Source organism: Nycticebus coucang, chromosome 2 (assembly GCF_027406575.1).
Source record: "Nycticebus coucang isolate mNycCou1 chromosome 2, mNycCou1.pri, whole genome shotgun sequence".
NCBI classification, from domain to species: domain Eukaryota; kingdom Metazoa; phylum Chordata; class Mammalia; order Primates; family Lorisidae; genus Nycticebus; species Nycticebus coucang.
The window spans coordinates 94931743-94955139 of record NC_069781.1 but is presented as its reverse complement, the minus strand read 5'-3'; the positions used below and the strand labels follow the sequence as shown (position 1 = coordinate 94955139).

Genomic DNA, 23397 nt, shown 5'->3' with positions numbered 1-23397 from the left:
AGAAGCAATTGGACGTGTGCAACGCATTGCTCGCAAAATCATTTCAGCTTTCCTTGCTAACTTGGGGTCGGTACTGTGAGGCCGAGTTTTATCCTGGGCTGTATTACAGTGATATCCTCAGAATTGGTGGTTCAGCTTGGGTTTTTGAGCTACTGTGCGTTTTTTCTGTTCTTAACTGTCAGGCTGCCAGGTGAGATCTTAGTATTGTCGGTATTTTCTCCCCGGGTCCCTTTATCTGTTGAAGATTTGAAAAACAAATATATTAGAATTGTAGTTTTGAACCCTTGTTGGAATAGCTCAGTCCTATACTAAATCAGGGGGTATCTTACAGGCTTTTTTCAGGCTACCCCCCCCCCCCAGACTACAACCTTCTTTTGGATTCTTCTTTGTGACAGACACCTAAATTTCAGGTGGCAAGGCTGCCATTTGAAATTATTGTTACTATTTGCAGTTTTACTCCTTTTCCATTTTTAGTCATGTGTTAAGTCTTTTAAAAATTGTTTATATGGAAAGTTCCTCAAGTAAATACTGTAGTTTTAAGTTATCGTTGTAGAAATTAGGCCATTTGGAAAGATAAGCGTAAACCATGGATATTATTTTGATACATGATATTATCCGTGTAAAACCATGATATTATTTTGCATACAGGTAAGAAGTAGGTGTCTGGTGGGGGGCTGGCTCACACAGTGGAATTACTGGGAGGGTGGCATCTTGTGTCTTGGGCTCCTAGCTAATAGTTGGTCACCAAAATTATTTTTAATCCTCTTATGTTTTTCAGTCTTGGAATGCTTCAAAAACTGTACACAGAGGTAGGCAAATACTACTGCTTTGTGGATTCTTGTCCACTCGAGAATTGTTATAATAACTTTATTACAGCTCTTTCTTTAGCACTTGCATTTAAAGCAACAAATTATTTCTATTTAGATTTAGTAGCTTTTACACCAGTTTTGTAGCCCAGAGGGGATGTTATCCAAGCCGGTGAGAGAGGAGTGGCAGCTCAGACTACAAGAACTGGAAACCCAGGGAATGTGAAAGGTTTGGGATGAAAAATATAAACTGAGATAAATGTAAATACACAGCTCACTGAAATTGCTTTCTCCTTATCAGATGAAGCAGTGAGTTACAGTGATGACTCAATTAAGGAAGACTGGTTTTCCTTTTCCTAGCTCTTCTGGGAGGCTGAGGTCAGATTCCTTTGGCAGATAGTGTTTGCAAATCTGAAGGTTATTTGCTCTCTTAGTGAGCTGTGGTTCTGCGAGCTTAAAAGTGGTCTGGTTTCAGGACCACTGATCGCTTGTTTAATGTGGAAAGGTCAGATTTTAATAAGATTTTTGGCACATTCTAGGAAATCATCCTTTGGATTGTGCAGAAAATCAAATGAAAAAGTAATTAAACTTTCCAGCAGGATGGTGGGAAAGCAGAGGAGTGAACAGATAATGTGTGCATTGGGGTTCGTCTCAGGAAGCTTCTGCCCTGTGGAAAATACACCCCAGGCACCATTGAGTGAGACCAGGGTCTTCACTACTGAGTTGTCAAATTAGAGGTATTACCAGCATTTTATTTCAAAGGGGAAATGTGTTCAAGAAAATCTATAATAAAAATCTCTATAACTAATGTTTCTTTAGTTTGATATTTTGGGTCCATTTTTATATTTTTGCATGAAACAGACTGGAATACTGTGATTGATTTATCTTTGTGTTCACTGATTAGATAGCAAGGTAGGTAGATAAAAATCAATGATTCTTACCTGCGGTGCATCTTACAAGGGTACATGTGAAACTTAGTAAATGTAGACTATAATTATCTTAACACAATAACTAAGAAAATGCCAGGAAGGCTATGTTAACCAGTGTGATGAATATGTGTCAAACTGTCTATAAAACCAATGTATGGTGCCCCATGATCGCATTAATGTACACAGCTATGATTTAATATTAATAAAAAAATCAATGATTCTTAAAGTAGATTAAAAAAAATCTTTCTATGACTTTTTTTTTGGTACATTAAGTAAACACACAGTGTCATGCCTAAAACTAATTTAAGATAATTCAAAGGCATGGTTATAGAAACGGATTTCTTGGTTAATTACATGATCTTTCAGACCAAATTCTCGTGAACTCTGAAAGAGGCTTTTTAAAAAGTAGGAGTAGCTCGTGTACAATTTCCAACAAATTTTCTTGCCAGTATCATCTATTCCTTAAACATCCTTAAACATAAGGTTTAATTGTTGAAAAAAATCTGACTATAATAGCTTAGGCACCAACCAGTTATCCTTCTATCATACTACTAATAATTTAGCTTTAAATGCCAGACATTTAATAATTAGTGGTAGGTATTCAAATATATAATAAATGCTAATTCAGGAAATATATTTGCTGTTGCGTGAATAAGTAGAATGCACTTATATTCTAAAATGTAGTGATTTGGGGGGAGAAAATTTCCTCTTCATTGGTACTCATATTAAGAAATCATTTGGAGATTTTAGAATGGTGAGGAAATTCTTATCTTTTATAGAAGCTGTTGGGGGGTTATCTATGTAGGCAATATTTTAAGTGGGAGTTTATATATATGAAATCACATAATTTATGTTTTTGGAACTCATATTACAAAGAAATACATTTTCTTTTGTTGTTAAAAGTGCACCCATATTTAAAATATGTTCAGGATTCAAACCATTGGTTTAGCCATTCACCAGGAATTCAGATTTCAGACACCTCAACCTGTGAAACACATAAATCTGAGGTGAAAGGAAATGAAGGGGCCTCTCTGTGTTAGAAATATTAATCCCAAAGCACAGCAGAATAGTTTCTTGTTAAAAATTTGCACTCTTTTCAGTGTTACTAGTGTGGTTATGTGGTAGATACTGGGTGCATCACCGCTGGAAACGATGTGAAAGAAGAAAAGGGAAAAATCAGTGAAGAAGGCAGCAGCATGTTGGGGGACGCAAGGAGACCCTTGTTAGCTGGGCAGGCACATTTCCTGCAGTTCATCCCCTCTGTGACCCTATGCCCATGAGTCTCACCTGCTCGCTCCTTCCCACCATTGCCCTCTTTATTCTCTTTGAGAGAATTCTGAGCCTGCCTTGGGCCCAGAACAAGACTTTCCCATCTTCATTCCAGGTCACACTAACTCCTCCTCCTCCAGGCCTCCTGCCTTATTCATTCATTAATGCAGGCCAGGCCTCTGGGGCTGGATGCTGTGAAGGTTGAGGGACTGAAAGGGTAACAGGGATGGTTAAACCATTTAAAGAAAACTCAGTACATAGAACTCAGATGAAGTGTGGCGAGGATCTGAGGGAGGGATTTCCGATGTCTGGAGCAGTCCAGACTTCTGGTGGAGGCAGCTCTGAGGACAGCCTTGACTGATGTGCAGGTTTTGGTTTCTAGATAAGAAATACGAAAGGTTTAGATTCTGAACAGAGACTAGTATTAAAACTGTACTATGATTAGCAAGAGATAAATCTGTTTCTCAATCTTTTTCAGTCTCAAAAATTGGGAAAAAATAGTTAAAGGATGGGATGATGTGAAATCAGCCAAAATAACGTGTTTCATCTGGACTCTTTCTCCTTTGTTGAAAAAGTAGGTATTGTGTCTCTGTGAAAAATACTTGAAGACATTGAGTACCTAAGAATGGGAGAGGGTGAAGGAGGTAAAAAAGGAAAGTAGAGTGGACATAGAGTTGATTCCCCAAAGCAGGACTTGTTTGAGAATAAAATGAGGAGAAAGAACTACTGTTCTTTAAGTTATCTAATTTTATTGAAATACTATTCTGTCTTGACAAATTCCTTTATTATGTAAGTGAAGTAGTTCTATTCAAACATTTAAAAAAGTTTCTAACATAAATAAAAAGTTTGTCTATTAAAGCAAAGAAAATCTTCATATCAAGTTTATGAACATTAAAAATTGCATAAGCAGAATACTTAGTACTAGAACATATTTAAGTTTTTTAATTAGTTAATTACCCGTGTCTATCTCTAATGCCATTAGCACTGACACTTTCCTGAAGAATATATCTTCTCTCTCTATGGTCTTGTTATATTTTACTTTTTCCCTGATATTGCATGTGGTTTCTTTAGTATTACATTTTATGGTTATATAATTTGAAATTGTTGACAGCAGTCGACTCTTCTAGGTATCAGGGGTATCCAACCTTTTTTCTGCCACACATTGGAAGAACAAGGGTCATCTTACATATACAAACACTAATGAAAGCTGATGAGCTGGGCATACTTTTTGCAATATCCTTCACCACAAATAAGCAAAATAGTCTTCAAATAATCTGGTTGGATACCCTGAAAATATTTTAATATTTTTAATACCCAGGTGCTGAAATATCAGTGTAGAGCTAATTCTGATAAGTGGAGGATATTCTCAGTTTTTTCCTTTTTTGGTAATTGACATGTATAAATATTAACACATAAATATTTGAGTCTCAGATAAATTCTCATAAATATTTGACAATCAGATAAATAATTATCTGATTGTCACAAGTTCTGTGTCTTTACCTCCTTTGAAAGTATTTTCCTTGACACATTTCCTAACTTTTACAAGATAAGACTTACGAAGTATGTCCTCATTTATGATTTAAATACTTTCCCATACTTAGATGCTTTGCAATCGTAGGACTTTTCATTCCATTCTTTTCTATCTCAGAATATACATTTAATCAATGATAAGAAAAGCCCAACAAAAGATTTTTCCTATGAATTGAGACATTCCAACTAATAATTACAGAATCTCAGAATTTGTACATTTGAGCTCTCCTCATTTAATCTGTTTAGTTTCTTAGTGTCTTCATGTTTTCAGTTTTAGTTTTCAACTAATTTCAATATGCTGAAGGCTTAATAAACTGAAGGTAGTTTTTATAGCTCCTGTTGTTGAGTAATATGATTAAAATTTTCCTACTGACTTGGGACAAAATGTGATGAAACATACGACATTTAGGAGTTCTTCAAAGGTTCAAACATTTCCAAAACTTGAAGGATGATAGGTCGCAAAGAGATGAAGGTGACTATCACAAAAATGCTTAGTTTAGATAATATAATCATGTGTGTAAATATATTGGAAATTTTGATAGCTACAGCTTTTATTTCATGTAAAATAAAAGTCAGAGGCAGAATGTCAGAGTGTTTGGATTAAACTAGGTGGATATTTTCCAGGTGCATTTCTAATTCACCGACTTCCTAATTCAGTAAAAGTAGAATTTTTACCACAGTACTCTTTTATTTTTTCACTGAATTTATAATAGTATTTATACAAAGGCTGGGCATTTTATCTTCGACCAGATGAACTTCCAAAAGCTTTAACTTTGATTTCATTCAGTGGTTGGAAAACAGCAATGATTGGAATGAGCACAACTGATTCTTTTTGAAGTCTCCTGTTGCACTCGCTGATAGAAAACTAGCCTCATTCACCTTGGACAAGTGCTGTCTCTGCTAATGGAGATGACTTCACCAGCTATTCCTTTCCTGTTTGCATTTATACAATAAAGTTTTGAAATCAAAACTATGCAAAATTCGTTTAGAATAGTTTCTTCATCCTCGGTAAGTTATGCTTCACAGGTGATATAGAAATGAACCTTCCGTAGAAACTTCAGTAAAATCATAGGCTGTGAATACAGTTTTCTTAAAAGATGTAGATTCTGTTACTTCTTCAGGAGATTTATATCTTCTGGTTTTCAGGTGGTTGGTAATTTCCATGGTGGATGATAAATGTTGACAAGTTTTATTTTTTTTTAAATAAACATAACTTTTTTAATGAATGGTTTTAAATTTAAAGAAAAATTGAGAAGAAAGCAAAGAGTTCCTATATAACCTGCGTCCTCTTCCTCCTAGTATTAACGTCTTGCTTTGGGGCAGATACATTTGTTAAAAATTAATGAACTGATATCGACAGAAGTCCTTATTTTATTCATATGTCCTCAACTTTTCCTTCATGTTTCCCCCTTTTTTGTTCCAGCATATCATTCAGGATATTATATTATATTCAGTTGTCATATCTCCTTAGGCCTCTCTTGGTTATGATAGTCAAATATTTTGAATAGGTACACATTTATCAGTTTTCTCAAGGAAAGCAAATTGAGTACTCAACTTTTTATTAAGCATGCATCTTTTTTGTTTGTTTTTTGAGGCCATTGCCAATGAAAAGGGTTTATTGTAAAATATAAAAGCATTGCCATTCAGTGAAATAACTATACATTTTAACTATACCAAAAAAAAAAAAAAAAAATAGAAGAAGAAGGTTAAATCGTCGTAGCAAGAGCTTCCCAGTTATTCTTTATTGCTGTATGGCAGGACTGCCCAACTTCTGTTTTCTATACCAATTTAACATGCACTGAGCTTATTTGGGCCACACTGCCGCCTGGCAGCATCGCACATCTTGCAGAGCCAGTCCACAACTAGCTGGTTCTCCAGGTGGTCAGCAGAAGCTGCTGCCTCTGGTCTTTCTCCAGCCCCATTTGAGCTCTAAAGGAGTTATCTGTCTTCAGCTTCTCTTGTCCAGCCTTAATTTGTTTTATCAGTGAGTACTCTGATACTGGTCCTGAAAGGAATGTCTTAGTTACATTGTGCCTGGAAGGGGTCAGGAAAGGAGAGGTGGGTTTAGTATCACAGATCATCTCCTGATTTAACCACATATCAATGAGAAGTATTTTCATTGTGAGGATCACAATGAAATACAATGTACTGTGAGAGACATCCTCACAGTACATCATTGTGAGGATGTCTCTCACTACTAGATGAAAGTAGCGATTCACAAAACTCACCCTGGCTTGTTTTAATGCACCTGTTAATAGTTAGTATGCAGTTCAATAACATTTAACAGCAATGCAGCTTTTGATTAAAATAAAAGGGAAATTCTGGATAAATTTTAAAAAGGACAGTTTGCTCCTAGGCAATCCTGGAAAGGTGACAGATATTGTTGAGGAAGGCAGTCTTGAAACTGATTCCATTCTTTATTTTCTCCACAACCCCTGTCTTTCTTGCCAGAATAGAATTTTTCAGTGAAAAATAACTATAATGTACTCACTTGCACTAAATATTACTAGATTATGCCTACATTTAGCTTGACTCAAGGGAAGTTGGCAGAAAAATACTAGAAGAGTAAATGTGCATTGCAAGGTAAGTGCTCTTACATAAAGAGGTGTACATTCCTATGTTATAGACACACATGTATAGCACATTAATAACATGATATCGACAGAATGAACTTATGTATATAAAAACATTGATCTGGACCTAGGGCCAGGATGTGAAGAAAAGCCTGTTTCCCTAGGTATGGAACAGTGAGGTCTGCATTGCCGTGCTCAGGGCCTTTTCTGAGTAGGCTGTTACGGGGGTCAGCAAAGCACAGTCTATCTGGCCCTCTATTTGTGCAGATAAAGTTTTACTGAGACACCCAAGCTCCTTCGTTTACGTATTGTCTAGGGATGGTTTCACTCTACAGGGATGGAGATGAGTAGTTGTAACAGGGAGGATTTGGCCCACAAAGCCTAAGCTGTCGTCTACCTAGCGCTTTAGAGAAAAGATTTACTCATCCATGTACTAAAACCTTTTCAGGCTGACCTTGGGCATGACCTAATTCTCTTTTTTTCTGTTTCCACAGAACTTTGTTCCCATAAGACCTTTCTGTCCATGGGACTTTGATACTGTATGACCTTCTTTCAGTTAACACTTTTCCCAAAACACCACATGGACACAGGCAGGACACAGCCACCGACCTGTCTTTAACTCACTTGTGGAGTCAAGAATAGTAACAGATCGTAGCAATGGCTGACACTAGTTACCCTCAATGTGCCTTATGCTGTGCCCAATGTGCTTTATTAGGTGTGTGTCCTCACAACAACCCTATATGGAGGGTTTCATTATTCTACTCACTTTGTGGTGGAAACTGAAGCTCAAGAGGTTAGATAGTTTTCGCTGAGTCATAAAGCTTAGATGTGGTGCAGGAAGCATTTAAAATTTACCCAGACCATTCCACTTGCCCTATGTACTATTCATTCATGACTTTAGAAGTCCTCAGTTGTTTTGAGGCTGTACCTTCTCTAAACTTTCAGCACATTACCTCTTGCTGTTTCTATCTTCCTGCCTCCATTGGTGAGCCTCCCAGTAACCAAATGTCAGTGATTTTAAATAGGAAGCAATTTGCATTCTGAATTGTTTCTAGACATTGAATTGAATGGATTTAGTTAACTCTATCTTCCAGAAAACTTCCATTTTAAAACCTTTTAAATGTTACCCAAACAAATACTTACATAGTAAAATATTTCTCAGGATAATATGAATCCAGAAGGAATTTTATCTGCAGGAAAGATATTTGGGGAAGAGGCTCTGGATGAGATGGTGGTGATTTAATGCCTGGACTAGATCCTCCTCTGATCAAATAGCAGCAAAATGGAGGTCAGGGAAACCCAGGTTCCTGGACCAGGTTGTCTCTTCAAGCCAGCTGTCTGCAGGGGCCAACTTGAAGACACCATTGTTGATTTTTCTGTAGAACGGAGGCCAGATAGCCATCCTATAGCTGAGTTAGTGAAGGGAGAGACCTATTTTGAGAATACAGATTAGAACCACTGCCAATCAAAGGCATCTCTGTTGGTGGGCAGGGGCCATCCTGTCTAGAAAGTAAAACTTGACCTTTAGAAAGAGAACTAATGTTGCCCTGTTCTAGCAACTTAGCTGAATTTGGCCCATGGAATTTTTTTTCCTAGTTAATTTGGGTTTATTCTGGAAGTATGCATACTGTTTAATGAAAGTATATTTTAAAGAGATCAATTTTTGCTTGTGTGGGAGGAAAAGTTTAAGCTTTTATACTTAACTAAATGATAGTGTGAAGGCGGCACCTGTGGCTCTAGGAGTAGGGCGCCGGCCGCATGTACCAGAAGTGGCGAGTTCAAACCCAGCTCCGGCAAAAAAAAAACACAACTAAATAATAGTGTGGTTCTTTCAGGGCATCTAAAATGGTCAACGGATAATACGGTAATAAGAAAATACTCCTTATTCATACCCCAAAACGAAAATAATTATTCCGTCAGATTTTAACTATTCATAATTTTACCAGTTTTAGGGTCAAAAAGAAGCTAGTGACAACTGAAGTTTCATATTTCCAGATTAAATGATAATGGCCTTAGTTTTATCTTTATCTCTGAAGATTTATTTCAGAATCCTTTATTTAATTCTTTGCTGCAGCCATAACTGTGTGAAGATGCAAACTCAGTTGTCACCTCTTCCTTTAGATCTTTTCTTGGCTTCCCACCCTGCAGATTACCCTCCCCTTCCCTGTGTCTTTACTGTGCTTTCAGGCCCGGTACCTTCATCTGGCTCCTGCTGAGGTCTCTAACCCCATCTGGAGAATGGGAGGCTCCTCTGCTGTCCCCAACTCCCTCTTCCTGAGGCTTTGTACAACCTGTGATCATTGATGCCTGGAGCAGGACACTCTAGCTCCCTGTCTGCTTTCTGCCTAGTTAATGTCTACACATGTCTTGGGTAATTCCCCTCAGAGGGTCAGGCTTACCTAACTATGCTGTCAGAGTGTCTCATAGGTAATCTTTCCAGAACATTCCAATCAAGTGTGAGCTTCCTTCTAGTCAGGCAGGTAGGAACTCAGCCTGCTCCTTAGCATTTTATTTCCAGGATCACCTATAGTGCATGTGTATTTCAATTTCTAACGCTCAGTTATTAGGATCTTAGCATCAATTTTCTTGAAGTATTTGTTACTATAAAATGAAGATATTGACATTCAATACTATTTGCTTTTGTCCACAAAACTGCCTCTGTATAACATGTAGTTTGAATAAATAGATAAATAGTTTAGCTCTCTATTTTAACATTTAAAGCAGCAAGTCTTGGGAGCTAAGGGCAATTTTCCTAATAAACCTGCTGGATTTCCATGTTCTATAGTAGGGAGTAGAGTTGTCTGCACTTGACTGTTTCTCAGGGTTGTCTGGAGATCACAGGTATCTAGCCATTCTAAATACCAGCCTTAATTGCATTGCTGATACACAAACGTAAATATATGTATGATATTTTAAGTAAAATGTTACATCTTATGAAAATGTGTGACCCTTTAAAATTTTTATACATCTCAAGTACACCTGTCTTTTCTTCAAGTACACATAATTTCCATCTCAGCATCAGTGGGAATATTTGCTATTTAAGCTGCCTAATTCCTAGGGATTATTTTAATATTTTAAGTTGTGAATTTTTCATCAGTAATTACTGTTGTCACTCACACAATTCATCATATAATTTATTGAGCAAGAAGATAAGTAGACTTAGGTTTTGAGATCTAAAATTGGTTGATAATTCAAGGTACATTTTTCTCTAATTGAATTTCAGTTTTGATATTTTGAGACAAAAATTATTTTTAGCTTTGGTGGCTCTCTCAGCACAGATGTAGAAACTGTTTTTGTCTTGATTGATGAATGCTTGTGACTTGACCCTTAATCTTTAACTAGTATTGGTCAAGTACACCTGTAAACAGGTCTACATGGTATTTGAGTCCAACTGTATTTGCCTTAGGTGAGGCTCTGGGTCTTAATGAATTCAAAGTGCTTCCAAGCCCCTCTGAGCACTCACATGTGCCAAAATGGGCCCAGAAGAAAACTGAGTTCTGTGAGTGGCCCTTGTATAGTTTCCGCCTCTTTAACCTTTGATGTCAGGAGCAGGGTACCAGGAGAGGCCAGTGACTACTACACCCTTGGAGGGGAGTAAAAGGTTACCTTGGCACCAAATACCAGCACCAACTCTGCTAAGTAGAAGGATCCCCAGGTGTTCTGTTGCCTGTGTAGACATAGCATTTCAGGTGTAAACAGAAGGACCAGGTATTATCTCTTGTTATGTTGAAGTGGGTTTCTTGTTTGTTTGTTTTTGTTTTGTTTTTGCTTTTTCCATCAGATGTGACAATGGGTAAGTACATTCCGTTACAGTCTCTCAGAATAATCCAGGTGGTTCTCTAGTTTCACAGCTATAGGCAGATGGGGCAGAGGTGGAAGGTGGGGGTGTGCTCTACTGCAGATAAAGTGGCTTTCCCCCAAATAGCTTTAGTTAAACTAAGTATGGTAAGGTTATCTCATTTTAACCTTAGTCATGCTTTCTTTCAAGGAGTCTTTTATAATGAGGACAATCCTTGTAGCAATAATATATAACCTTCTCCAAAGTAAATTTTTAAAGAGATCTACATGACATTGTTTTAAATGAAGGTTTGTAATTGGGAACCCTTAAGACCAGTTCTGCACTTAACTTTTGGCATAAAGAGCTGGTTTATCCCTGAAGAGCTAGATGCTACAGTCAGATGGACTGAGTTGGAATCCCAGCTCTGGCACCAGGATGATACCCACCCCTCTCTGCCTCAATCTCTTCCTCAGTAAGGAGGATACTAATGACAGCTCCTTCCTAGGGTCAGTGTGAGAATTACATGAATTATATATGCAAATGCTTGCGTCATCACCAGGGCTGCTTAGATAAGGTGCTCAATAAATGTCTGCTTCAGTAGATGATTGCTTCAGAATAGTCTTTTGTTCTTTTTTAAAGAGAGAGAGTGGCAGTTAATACTTACCCTGCTCATAAAAGTTTTATTACTTAGTGTATGAAGCTATCAAGTTAGGAGGTAGGGAAGTTTTAACTTTGAAGAGGATGATAAAATTAAATACCAAAATAGGAAACTGTATCGCCAACTTTCCAAGCTTAAGCTGTCACGAAGGACTTGCAGGTCTTAGCGGCTTCGTGCAGTACAAACTTTGTTCTGTTTTACGTGTCAGGTTGCTCCTCTGAGCAGGTTCCCTCCATGTGATGGTGCAGGGGTCCAAGCACATTCCCTCGTGTGGCTTTGCCATACTGGAATTCTTCACTTTAGCTGTGAGGACGAGGGTGAAGGAGAGGGAGACGAGAAGGGAGAGAGAGAGAGTAAGAAAATGAGAAAGAAAGGGGAAAAGGGAGAGAATAAGAGCTGAAGATCTTGCACAGGATGAAAAGATTTTAGGGGCCAAGCATGGATTTGGCAAACACACGCCATTTCTGCACCTGTTCCCTTCACCAGAACTAGTCATGTGGCTCTAACCTACCAGCCAGCCCAGTGGTTCTGGGAAATCAAATCTCCCTGTGTGCCTTGTAATGAAAAGGATAGTGGAGTTATCTATGCAGCTCTGGGTCAGCCTTTAACCATGTAACATACTTTCTGTCAGTGGCAGACATTAATCTACTTGTATTGTTCACTGTAAACTATTCCTGAAATTCTTTGTGATGAATTCCAGAAGCAGCAAATGACCCAAGAGAATTTATGCATCATGTTTCTTTCCCATTTTAGAAAGTTGAGGGCATCTACTGAGACATCCACTTCTGAAGATTTTATTTTCTGCAGTTAGCCAGTAAACAGGGACCCCCGGTAACACTATCTTAATGACCATCCCTGGACAGTCAGATTTCTGTTAAAGAACAGGTTTGTATGCTTTGATTCCAGTAAATGGCGAAGGCAGAGAAGTTAATGATTCATTCAAATTACGTGGGACAACCTAAGAGTAGATTTTTCCCCCTACTGCCCTCTAATAATTATTTCTCACTGTTGGAACCAGTGTTTGTACTCAACTCCAATGGGAGGGGTTGAGTGCAATTTTCCTTTCTTTTTTGTTTTTTTTTGTTTTTAGAGACAGAGTCTCACTTTGTCACGTTTGGTAGAAGGCTGTGGCATCACAACAGCCCTTGGGCAGCAACCTCCAGCCCTTGGGCTTAAGCGAGTCTCTTGCCTCAGCCTCCTGAATCGTGCAATTTTCTGTGTCTTACATCACTGAGAAAGTGACTTACTCCTGCAGGTTAATTAATATTTCACTTGGATGATTATTTTGAATCATAATTAGCCTCCGCACAAATCAAGCATTGTATTTATAAGACCAAACCTGGGCAAGTTTTGCCACATGGACATACCTTGGGGCCATGATATGGTTTTAGAGATAATGTGTACCTGATGTTTTAGGGTGTTTCATAGGTCTGGGGAATGATTTTGAGCCCCATTTCTTTTACCAGCGTGCAGATGTTTAACAACTTTGAGAAGCAGTCTGATGCCACCGTTGGTCACGGGGTCTGCAGCGTTGAGACTGAGTTTGAATCCCAGTTCTCCATGAACTAGTGTGACCTTGGGCACTATGCAACACTTGTTTGCTAGGGCAGCCTAGGTATTCATGGTGACAAATATCACAGACTGGGTGGCTTAAACAACTGACTGATTTCTTCACAATTCTGGAGGCTAGAAGTCTGAGGTCAAGGTGTGGGCAGTGTTGGTTTCTTCTGAGGTGTTGATGGGTGTAACAGGACTAGCTCCATTTTGCTTCTGACCTCTGAAATGATATCCTTTAGGTTAAAGGTTTCTGCATAGCTCTGCATGTAGGCTAGGAGAAAGGTGACAGCCAAGACTGTTCCAAAATTAACTCCTACGAGATAAAAATGGTCCACACACATGGAGCACTGCCACTATAAAGACTCAGAGAACATCCAAGTCACCTTCCAGAGTTAACTGACCAAGAGCAAAGAAGTTTTACAACCTGCTCAGACCCTCACTAATGCCCAGCTGATCACCCCTTCCCCTTCCCTTCACATAAAAAGGAGCCTCAAGTACATACGAACTTAAAATAGTTATGAGGGACATTAGTTTGCCATCTGCTCCTGTTTGCTGGCTGAGTAAAAGTTGCTTTCCTTTCCCCAACGCCTTGTCTCTTGACTTACTGGCTGTCCTGCAGTAAGTGTTACAATTTTGAACTTGGGTCTAGGATTGTAGATGGCTGTCTCTATCTGTGTCCGATATGCTCTTCCCTCCCTATGTGTCTGGCTCCAGATATCCTCTTTTTATAAAGTCACCAGAACATTGGATTAGAACCCACCCTAAAGACTTTATTTTAACTCAGTTACCTCTTCAATGACCCTGTCTTCAAGCCACATTTTGAAATACTGGGGGTTTAAGATTCCAATATGTGAATGGGGAATAAGCCCATAGCAGGGTCTTAGTCCTGCTTGATCTGTGAAATGGGTTTACAGCATTGTTGTGAGCATTCACATGTGATGCATACAAATTGCTTAGCACAGTACATGGACTGTAGTGATTACCCTAAAGAGAACATTTTTATTACAAAAATAGATAAATCATGTATCATTGTCATCTGTTGCAGTTGATGGCTGTATGCATGCCTTTTAAGTACTAAGGTCTGGGATTATCATATTCTTTCTCATGTTCTTGTAGCTTGTTTTTTGTTTTTTTTTTCTTGAGACAGAGTCTTACTCTTGCCCTGTGTAGAGGGCCATGGCATCGTAACTCATAGCAACCTCAATCTGTTGGGCTCAAGTAACCCTTTTGTCTCAGCCTCCCAAGTAGCTAGTGCTACAGGTTCCTGCCATGATGCTCTACTACTTTTAGAGACTTAGAAATGAGGTCTCACTCTTGTTCAGGCTGGTCTGGAACGCTTGAGCTCAAGCAATCCACCTGCCTTGGCCTCTGTGACTATAGGCATGAGCCACTGTACCCAGCACCCCTGCAGCTTCTTATCAGTACCATGTGCTACCCAACTGTGCCACTGGAGCACTGCCTGCAGCTTCTTAACAGGCTGTTTTTGACAGAGTACCAGGGCAAATGCCCAGGGAATGTTGATTGGTGTGAATTTTGTGCTCAGGATTTGAGAGGTCTTCAGTGGCTGTGACTTTAGGGTCAATAGGCACTGTAGATGGCTGTGCAATACTCTAAAAAGTCCCCCTCCTATAGAGCCTGCCCAGCAGTTTTAACAGCACTGGACAAACACCAAAGAAGAGTAATCTCCATGCCAGGGGCTGGAGACAGAAGACTTTTTGCCTTCTTGGGGAAGTAACTACAAAATTATCAGAGTCAGATCAACAAATCTAAAAATTATCCAAACACTGGAAGTAATTTTTAAATAAGGCTGCATGTGCTGCTACTATTACAACTCAGTCATAGCTTATGTTAAATACTAGCAAGCATGCTTTTCCACTAGGAATAGAAGAAGGAAGGTTGGATTGCATGGCCTCTGAGGAGGCCAGTATGCAGCCCTTCTGATCAAGAGAAGCTTTGCTATGGGGAGGAATAGTGTGGTTATTCAGTCCACACAGGGTAATAGCACCCCTCAGTAGCAGTTAGTTACACAGACTTCATTAAACATCAAGGTGCATTATTGGTCAACTGCAAGGTTTCACTTGGTGCATTAGCCATTAACCTGTGAGTCAAGGACACGGCTAAGCCTCACCAACTGGCTCTGTTCCTCTGTCAGATTAGCATCTGAATCTGGTGACATTTTCTTTTGAAATGCCTCTGAAAACTTTTGTCTTTTACTAAAAAGTATTAAATGATAGGTAAGAGGCTGTCACATGTAAATACTGAGCTACAATAAGAAAAATATTTTTTCTTTGTTTCAGGTTCCTGGCATGCAGCTCCTAAAACCAGTGGTATCTCCAGAATGATAAGAATGTCTGTTAATGAGATGGCTGGTGGCCCCTAGGTAGCTTCAGGGTGGGAGTTGGTTGCCAGAAGGGCCCAAACCTGATTAGACAGTTGAAATGTTCAGCCCCACCCCTAACCTGGGAGGGAAGAGGAGCTGAAGACAGAGTTACTCACCAGTGGCCAGTGATTTAATCTATCATGTCTACTCAGTAGAACCCCCATAGAACCCCTAAACAATGGCGTTAGGAGAGTTTCTTGGTTGAGGAACACACTGAGGGGCTGGCATGGGTGGAGTTCCCAGAGATGCGCACCATCCCTGCCCCATATCTTGCCCTAAGCATTTCTTCCATTTGGCAGTTCCTGAGTTGTGTCCTTTATAATATACTGGTAATCTAAAGTGTTTTCCTGAGTTCTGTGAGCTGTTTTAGCAAATCATGGAACCTGAGGAGCATGTCATGGGATCCCATGATTTATATCCAGTTGGTCAGAAGTACAGGTGGCAACTTAGAGCTCATGATGGGTGTCTGAAGAGGGGGCAGACTTATGGGACTGAACGTGTAGCCTGTGGGGTCAGTGCTAAATCAGGGTAGTTAACTGTCAGAACTGAACTGAATTGTCAGATACACAGAGGTGTCCAGAAAGTCGGAGAATTGGTTGGTAAGAGAAAAAATTCACACGTTTGGTATCTGGAGTATTGGGAATAACAGCAGTGCAAATACATACATAAATGTGAATTTATATAAAGTAATTTTAACTGAGTATGAAATAATAGGTGTATATCCACTCTACTGACCAGAAAGGCTAAAACATTTTATTAGGGATTGGTCAAACATGGAATTAAGTGACTGGTTTACTGTATCTAGCTTTTCTGTAAATTTATTTACCTTTCTTTTTAAAAAACAAAACAGAAGTGACAAAAAAATTCCTTCCCTTCCAGGTCCTTCCAGTGCATTTCCACTGCCCTCAAAGGCTTCCATTTCCTAATGTGGAGAAAAATGCAACAGTATTTCTGACTGTCGTCTTTCCTTCCTTCTGGATCATTTTATTAATTGCTGGTTTTCCTTTCTTGGTTCTTAATGTTTCTCTTTCTTAAAAGTATTCTACACAGTTGCCCCCTTTTTTTAAATCGTTTTAGTTAATTTACCTTTTTTTTTTTTTTTTTTGGCAGAAAAGAACAAGTTAGTACCTTGTATCAAAACATCAATCTTGTGGAGCCAAGACTACTTCAGCCATATGAACATGTTATAAAGAATTTTATTCGTGAGATCAAACTTCAAAGCACAGAAATGGAAAACCTGGCCATTGCAGTGAAGAGGTATTGGAGTCTTTCCTTTCTCAGTGGCATAGAGAGCACGTCCTTTAACCTGCTCCCCGACAGGGTGGCAGATGGAGTGAACTGCATGATCACATTATGATGTAGGTGGTCCTCCTGAGTTAAATCAGCACAGAGAAATTTGAATCAGACAGCAATTTATAGGGTCAGTCAGCAATCAGTTGGTCATTATATAAACTCTTCACAACTAATGATTCAATATAAAACAATTCAGAGATTTAGCTTATATCCAGCCACAGATCGGAAACTTCAGAAAGGCAAGCGGGACCCCATTTAAAGCCTGGATTTGTAACTCACAAATGTGAGCCTTGTGGGCTGGTTCATTAATTTGCCTTAGTCCATTCCAATATCTGGAAAATGAGGATGAAAATATTCTCATCCTCAGGATATTGAGATTTAGTACATGACATCGTGGGTGAGCCCCTCATGCTGTGGCTGCCACTGCGATGCTGCTGTCCCTCTCTCTAGCCCTCGTTACCCAGCCCTCTCCTGTGAACTGAAAGCTAAAAACCTGTTAAACCCTTACTATGTCACAGACAGTTCACATAAGCCAGAGCTGGCTCACATGGGATATCTTACTCATTTTAACAGCCATCTCGTTGCAAAAGAATTTATATGTGTTGCAATCCAAACATCAGCCCCTTTATTCCCTGCAACGACCACATTCCTTTAGCACATGTTGGGAAAGAGAGGGCATTTTGTTTGTCACAAATCTTGGTTGTGCCCCACACATGCTGCTTGCTCCCATGTGTTCTGCCAGCAGGTCCCACCACACTGCACACCTTGCTGGCCTCTGCCCAGAGCCTGTGAACACAGCCCCTGTGAGAGGGTGCTGCCTGTCCGTCTGGGACTCCTCTGTCTCTTTATTCTTCCCCTCCACCCTCCATGTGGCGTCGAAACTATCTAGTTGAATCTTTGGAGTAAGCGAAGGGAATTAAACTGTAGAAGAGAAAATGTTTTAAAATCCTGATGCTAAATAGGACCTTTCATATGTCCTAAAGTAAGGGTTGAACTATTCACAGGAGGTTTCTTATGGAACATTTTCCTTACCTGGCTCTGACCTTTCCCCTCAAGTTCACCTTCCAATAAGATAAAATGTGATCCTTAGAACTGCAAATTCCATTCAGCCTTCTGGAGTGTGTGGCCCAGAGCCCCAGACCGGGCCTTCTTTGGGGTGACAAGCAGGCATATTTATTGATTTTTCAGAGTGCCATTGAATGTCTCTTAAAACAGACAAACTCCCAGGTACATATGTACAGACCTACATGAAGATACATGGGACACACACATGTCCACACACACAACATCCCATCTAAGGACATGTAAACCTACAAAGGGAGAAAAGGCCCACTTTATGTTCTTACAACCAAGTAGGCTGCGCTCTCACTGCGGAGTGAGTACATCACATTAATTCAAGCTGTGTTGATGTCTCCTGCCACCCCCTCTCCTGTGCTCTGTGGGAGGGACGCAGAGCCAGGCTCTGTCCTGGGCCTAGGATCTCCTAAAAGCCCCTCTCTTAGCTATCAAAGGCCTCCAGAGAAATGTTTAAATGAGTGCTGATGAACCATTCCCTGCATTCTTAGACAAGGACCATTCATCCTCTCCTCTGTTTTTGGTAGGGGGCGGGTTACAGTGTTTTCACTCTGCACCTGCCCTGAAGAATGGACTCCCAGTGTCCTGGGAGTAGCCTTAAACTAGGTTATGGGGAACAGACATGTTACTAGAAATTAGAAATTGCTAGGGAAAACACTGTGTCATTATGGATTGCCCTGATTTATAAAAGAAGAACAATGTTGCTGGGAGTGAGTAGATTCAGTGGCAGTCCCAGATGTTGGGACTGGACATCTAGCAGAAACAGCTGAGAAAACGATTATAACAAAGGGAGAAAGGATATGTGGCTTACCTACTTATAGTTCCAGAGTTAGTAAAAAAAAAATTGCTTTGGGAATATATAATTTCTAGATGTCAAGTAGCAGGTACTAGCTGACTTTCTACAATTGGTTAAAATAACCATGTGTAGGTTGTAAGGTGAGGAGGAAATTAAACTGGAATAGAAAATAGTAATGCTACCCTAAATTTTGGGGTCTTCCCCCTCCAGTATTTCTTTGGAGTTTTATGTAGCAGTTAAACTAATGCATGAACAAATTGTATTATGAGGGAGTAAATAAGTGAGAAACAGGTAGAATGCCATAGTAGAGGCCAAACTAGAAGATGGGAGGAAGTTCTCGCCTTTAGTCCCTTTTATTAATAGCATGTCCTGGGTTCAAGTGCATCACCTCTAAATCCCTAGGTGGCTGCTTTCGGGTCACTTATAATCTAGCTGAGTAGGCAAGGCAGATGGATGTGAAGAGTTAGATAATTGGACATGTAGCTCAGAGAGTACCAAGGAAAATAATTTTTTTAATGTTTAATCTCGAACCTCGACTATTGTTTAAACCTCAGCCGTTGGAAGGGTCTGACATTTCATACTAGGCAATTACTAAATAAAATAATCCTGGAATCCCTCTTACCAAAATTTTTCCATTTCTAACTTTTTAGCAAATCAATATGCTCCACCTCCATAGAGATTTGATTTATTAATTGTATTAATAACAAATAATTTTTCTAAAAGGTTTAATCTTATCTACATTCCAGAAGTTTAGGGGACTAATTAGAAATAATTGTTGAGATCTTTTTTCTCTTTTAGCTTTAACATATAACATGGTAAGCTTCATATAACAAAATTTCAAAATTATAGCTATCTTTTTGCCTTGAAATTCCCTTTGTGTGTGTATCCAGAGTTGTAACTCAGTTATGATAGCAAAAAGGATTTTCAGAATTTATTGAGAGCCTCGCAGCAATTTGGTATCTTTATTCCTTGCCACAACCTAGTTCGATACCATTTTACCTCATGCATTTCCTTTTTTCTATACAAGCGTATGCCATATTGTGAAGTTTTGATCAACAATGGATGGTGTATGCAATAGTGGGCCCATGAGATCGTAATATTGTGTTTTTACTGTATCTTTTCTATACTTAGATATGTTCAGATACACAGATACTTAACCACTGTGTTACAGTTGCCTACAGTACTCAGTACAGTAACGGTGCTGCCTGTAGGTTTGTAACCTGGGAGCAGAGGCCACACCATGTAGCTTAGGTATGGAGTAGACTGTGCCATCTGGGTTTGTGTAGGTAAACTCGGTGATCTTTGCACAATGACAAAATAACAACTCTTTTCTTAGAACATATCCCCATTATTCAGCAACGCATGACTGTATCTAGTTTTAAAATCATTTTACGCCAAGGCGGTCAAATTGCCAATCTCATTTGATTATGCAGAAGGAAGGGGGAATATTCTTATGTTTCTCCTCATCTGTAAAATATAAAGCTTAACATCAATGAGTGCGACATTTTCTCTTTGTGTTGTAAGTCTGCGAACCTAATAAAAAGGAGCCCATTCTTTTGAATTGCAGAGCCCAGGACAAGGCAGCCATGCAGTTGAGTGAGTTGGAAGAGGAAATGGATCAGAGGATTCAGGCTGCGGAGCATAAGACACGGAAAGACGTATGTTTCTGGGGTTGGCTATTCATTTAGCAGATCTTTATGAGGCACTTTGTATGCACTGGGCCCCGGACACACATCTGGGTGTCAAGATGTGAGTAGCACAAGCCCAGGCTCCCACAGAGGCTCCTAGCAAGGGAATTTTTACTGGTGGCATTTTGGGGGGTGGGGTAAGGATCAGAGGAGATAATAATCAAATATATAAATAAAGCAGATACATTCAGGTAGTGACAAGTGCAGTAAAGAAACAATGTGGGTGATGATCAGTGACTGGGAGAGGAGGCTGCTGGGTTGGGCATGAGAGGCCTTGATGAAGAAGGGTTGTGAGAGCTGAAGTTGAAGAAGGCAGAGCTAGCCTTCCGTAGAGAAGGTGGCTTATGTTACACCTATCTGTCTCACTGCCGTCTCTGCTGACAGCTTTAAATGTACATTACACTGAAGTTAAAATTCTTTCTAACTTCATTGTTTTATAATGGAGTGTAGTTATCGTCATTATCCACAGAAGGTTCATTTCAGGATTCCCCCCACTCTGGCTGTACCAAAATCTGCATGCTCCAGTTCATATATAAACGGCACGGTATTTGCCCCTAACCTGTCACATCCTCCAGTATACTGTAAGTCATCTCCAGATTACTTACAATACCTAATAAAATATAAATTCTATGTATATTGCTGTTATACTATATCTTTTATTTACATCATTTTTTATTGTTTATTTTCGTATTTTCAATCCATGGTTGTTTGAATTCACAGATGTGCATCTCAGATATATGGAGGGTTGATCCTACACCTTAACTCAGCATTATAGGAACCCTTCAGGGCTGAGAGTTGCACGCTATCTTCTGTGATTTTCATTGAAGACATAATTATTTTTTTCCTTAAAAAATATTTTTGGGTGATTAATGCTCACTGAAAACAGATAGATATATTTCTTTGAGTAGCTAATATTAGGTTAAGAATTCCTTTTTTTTTTTTTTGTAGAGGCAGAGTCTCACTTTGTGGCCCTCGGTAGAGTGCTGTGGCCTCACCCAGCTCACAGCAACCTCCAAGTCGTGGGCCTAAGCAATTCTCCTGCCTCAGCCTCCCGAGTAGCTGGGACCACAGGCGAAGAATTCCTTTTTTATTCATTCATTTGACCTGTTAACACTGAAAAGCAGTGAGATAGTAGGCACGTGGCCTGAGCAGTGGCATCCAGGAACCTCGGTTTGTATCCTGGCCCTTTCCTTACCTAGACAAGGTGGCACTGGACAAATAGGCCAACTCCTGAGCCTTGTTTCATCTTTAAAAATGGAGTAATGCCACCTACCTGCTTTAACAAGGATTCCCGCCATGACTGGATACAGTGTCTATGATGTGGTGGCTGCACTGTGACTCTTACTGTGCTTTTCTCTCTGTGACTTTGTGTACCTTTGGTTCCTCTGAGATTCTTCATCTTATATGGCTTTACCCTGTGTATGACCTTGGGTCTCTGTGTTGTCCTCTCTCTTTATAACAAGCACAATAAGCATTTCGATGTCATAATCAGCCCAGTAAATGGTTCAGGGTTCATAGTCCAGCTTTACTACAATGGGTATCCTGTTCTTCTGCTAGTACTTTCCTCTTTGTGGTCTAAAAACAGTAAAATTTATTTTTCTTTCTGCCTTGTTTCTCTTTATCCAGGTTTTTAAATCCATTCATTCATCATATACTTAATCAAATACCTGTGTTATTCTGGTAACCAGTCTCGTTGCTTGTAAATACCTTCCAAGTTTGTGGCTGGTAATGGGGATATAACCTTGGCCCCACTGTAAATTCATGTTTTGTTAGTTATATCATCTTCCTTGGGTTCTTGGGCTTTGGCCCTGGGGTGGCAAACCTGTGGCATCTGTGGCAACATTTCTCTATTCCACAGCAAGGGACATGCAGCCAGTCATTCACCACATTGATGTGGCCTCTGAGCCGTCAGCAGGCCAGCCCAGGACCTCACTAGGCTGAGCAGCTGTGGCCCTGGGAGGAAGCCTCTTTGCCTGCCTGTCCTGCGTCTTCCTCACACCCTTCTGAACACGGTCTCTCTGGAATAACACACTCAGGCCGCTGGAAGACTTTCCCTAGTTTCCCTCCGGTCTACATGACTCCCTTTAGCTCGTCATGGTTCTTCACCTCAGAGTCTTGCCGGCTGTATCTCTGCCCACTGCCCATGATTCTGCTTTCGCTCCCGCTGTGTTTTCTTTGCCTTGGTGGTTGTCTCCCCACCCCTTTCCACTGTCCTAAATTCTGAAAAGCTCAGAGAACGTCGTGGCTTCTCCTTGGTGCCCTCCCCGGTCCTCCAGCCATGTTCATCTCTTTCTCATATTGTATGTTTCAGTTAGATTTTTAAAAAATTGTAACAACTTTACAAAAATATAATTGTCATGCAACAAAAAATACAGAATGTGGTGATTTTAGACTCATATTACACACTGTGAAACCATCCCCACAAGCATGATCACGGACATAACCATCTACTATAGAAGTTTCCTCGTGCCCCTTTGAAGGCATAACAAGACTTTCTTCCTCCCTTCTTTGCCCCTCTTTGCTAGACAAGCGCTGTTGTACTTTCTGTAAATGTAGATTAGTTTTAAGTTCATAGAATTGTATAGAAATGGAATTAGGCACTATGCACTATTTCTGGTCTGGCTTCTTCCACTCAGCGTGATTATTTTGAGACTTATCCAGGTATCGATAGTTCATCCTTTTTTTTTTTTTTTTTTTAACCACTGAGTAGTAGTCCATTGTGTAGGTGAGACACAGTTTGTTTATTCATTCATCTATTGAAGGACATTTGAGTTATTTCAAGTTTGGGGCTATTGCAAATTAAGGGGCTCTGAGTATTTATGTACAGGTCTTCACGTAGGCATACACTTTCATTTCTCGTGAGTAAGTTTCCAGAGTGGAATGGCTTGGTCAACTGTGGTATATATTATTTTTCTTTTCTTTTTTTTTTTTTTATTTATTTATTTATTTTTTTTATTGTTGGGGATTCATTGAGGGTACAATAAGCCAGGTTACACTGATTGCAATTGTTAGGTAAAGTCCCTCTTGCAATCATGTCTTGCCCCCATAAAGTGTGACACACACCAA

The 23397-nt window shown here is 39.7% G+C and overlaps 1 protein-coding gene across 1 annotated transcript in view; it reads left to right on the top strand.

Moving 5' to 3' along the window:
• RASEF (RAS and EF-hand domain containing) overlaps positions 1–23397 on the top strand; it is a 91489-nt gene that overhangs the window by 14149 nt on the left and 53943 nt on the right. The window contains exons 2-3 of the mRNA XM_053577465.1: positions 16591–16737; positions 20211–20301. Of these exons, the coding sequence (XP_053433440.1) occupies positions 16591–16737; positions 20211–20301 (238 nt within the window). The remainder of the gene's footprint in view (positions 1–16590; positions 16738–20210; positions 20302–23397) is intronic.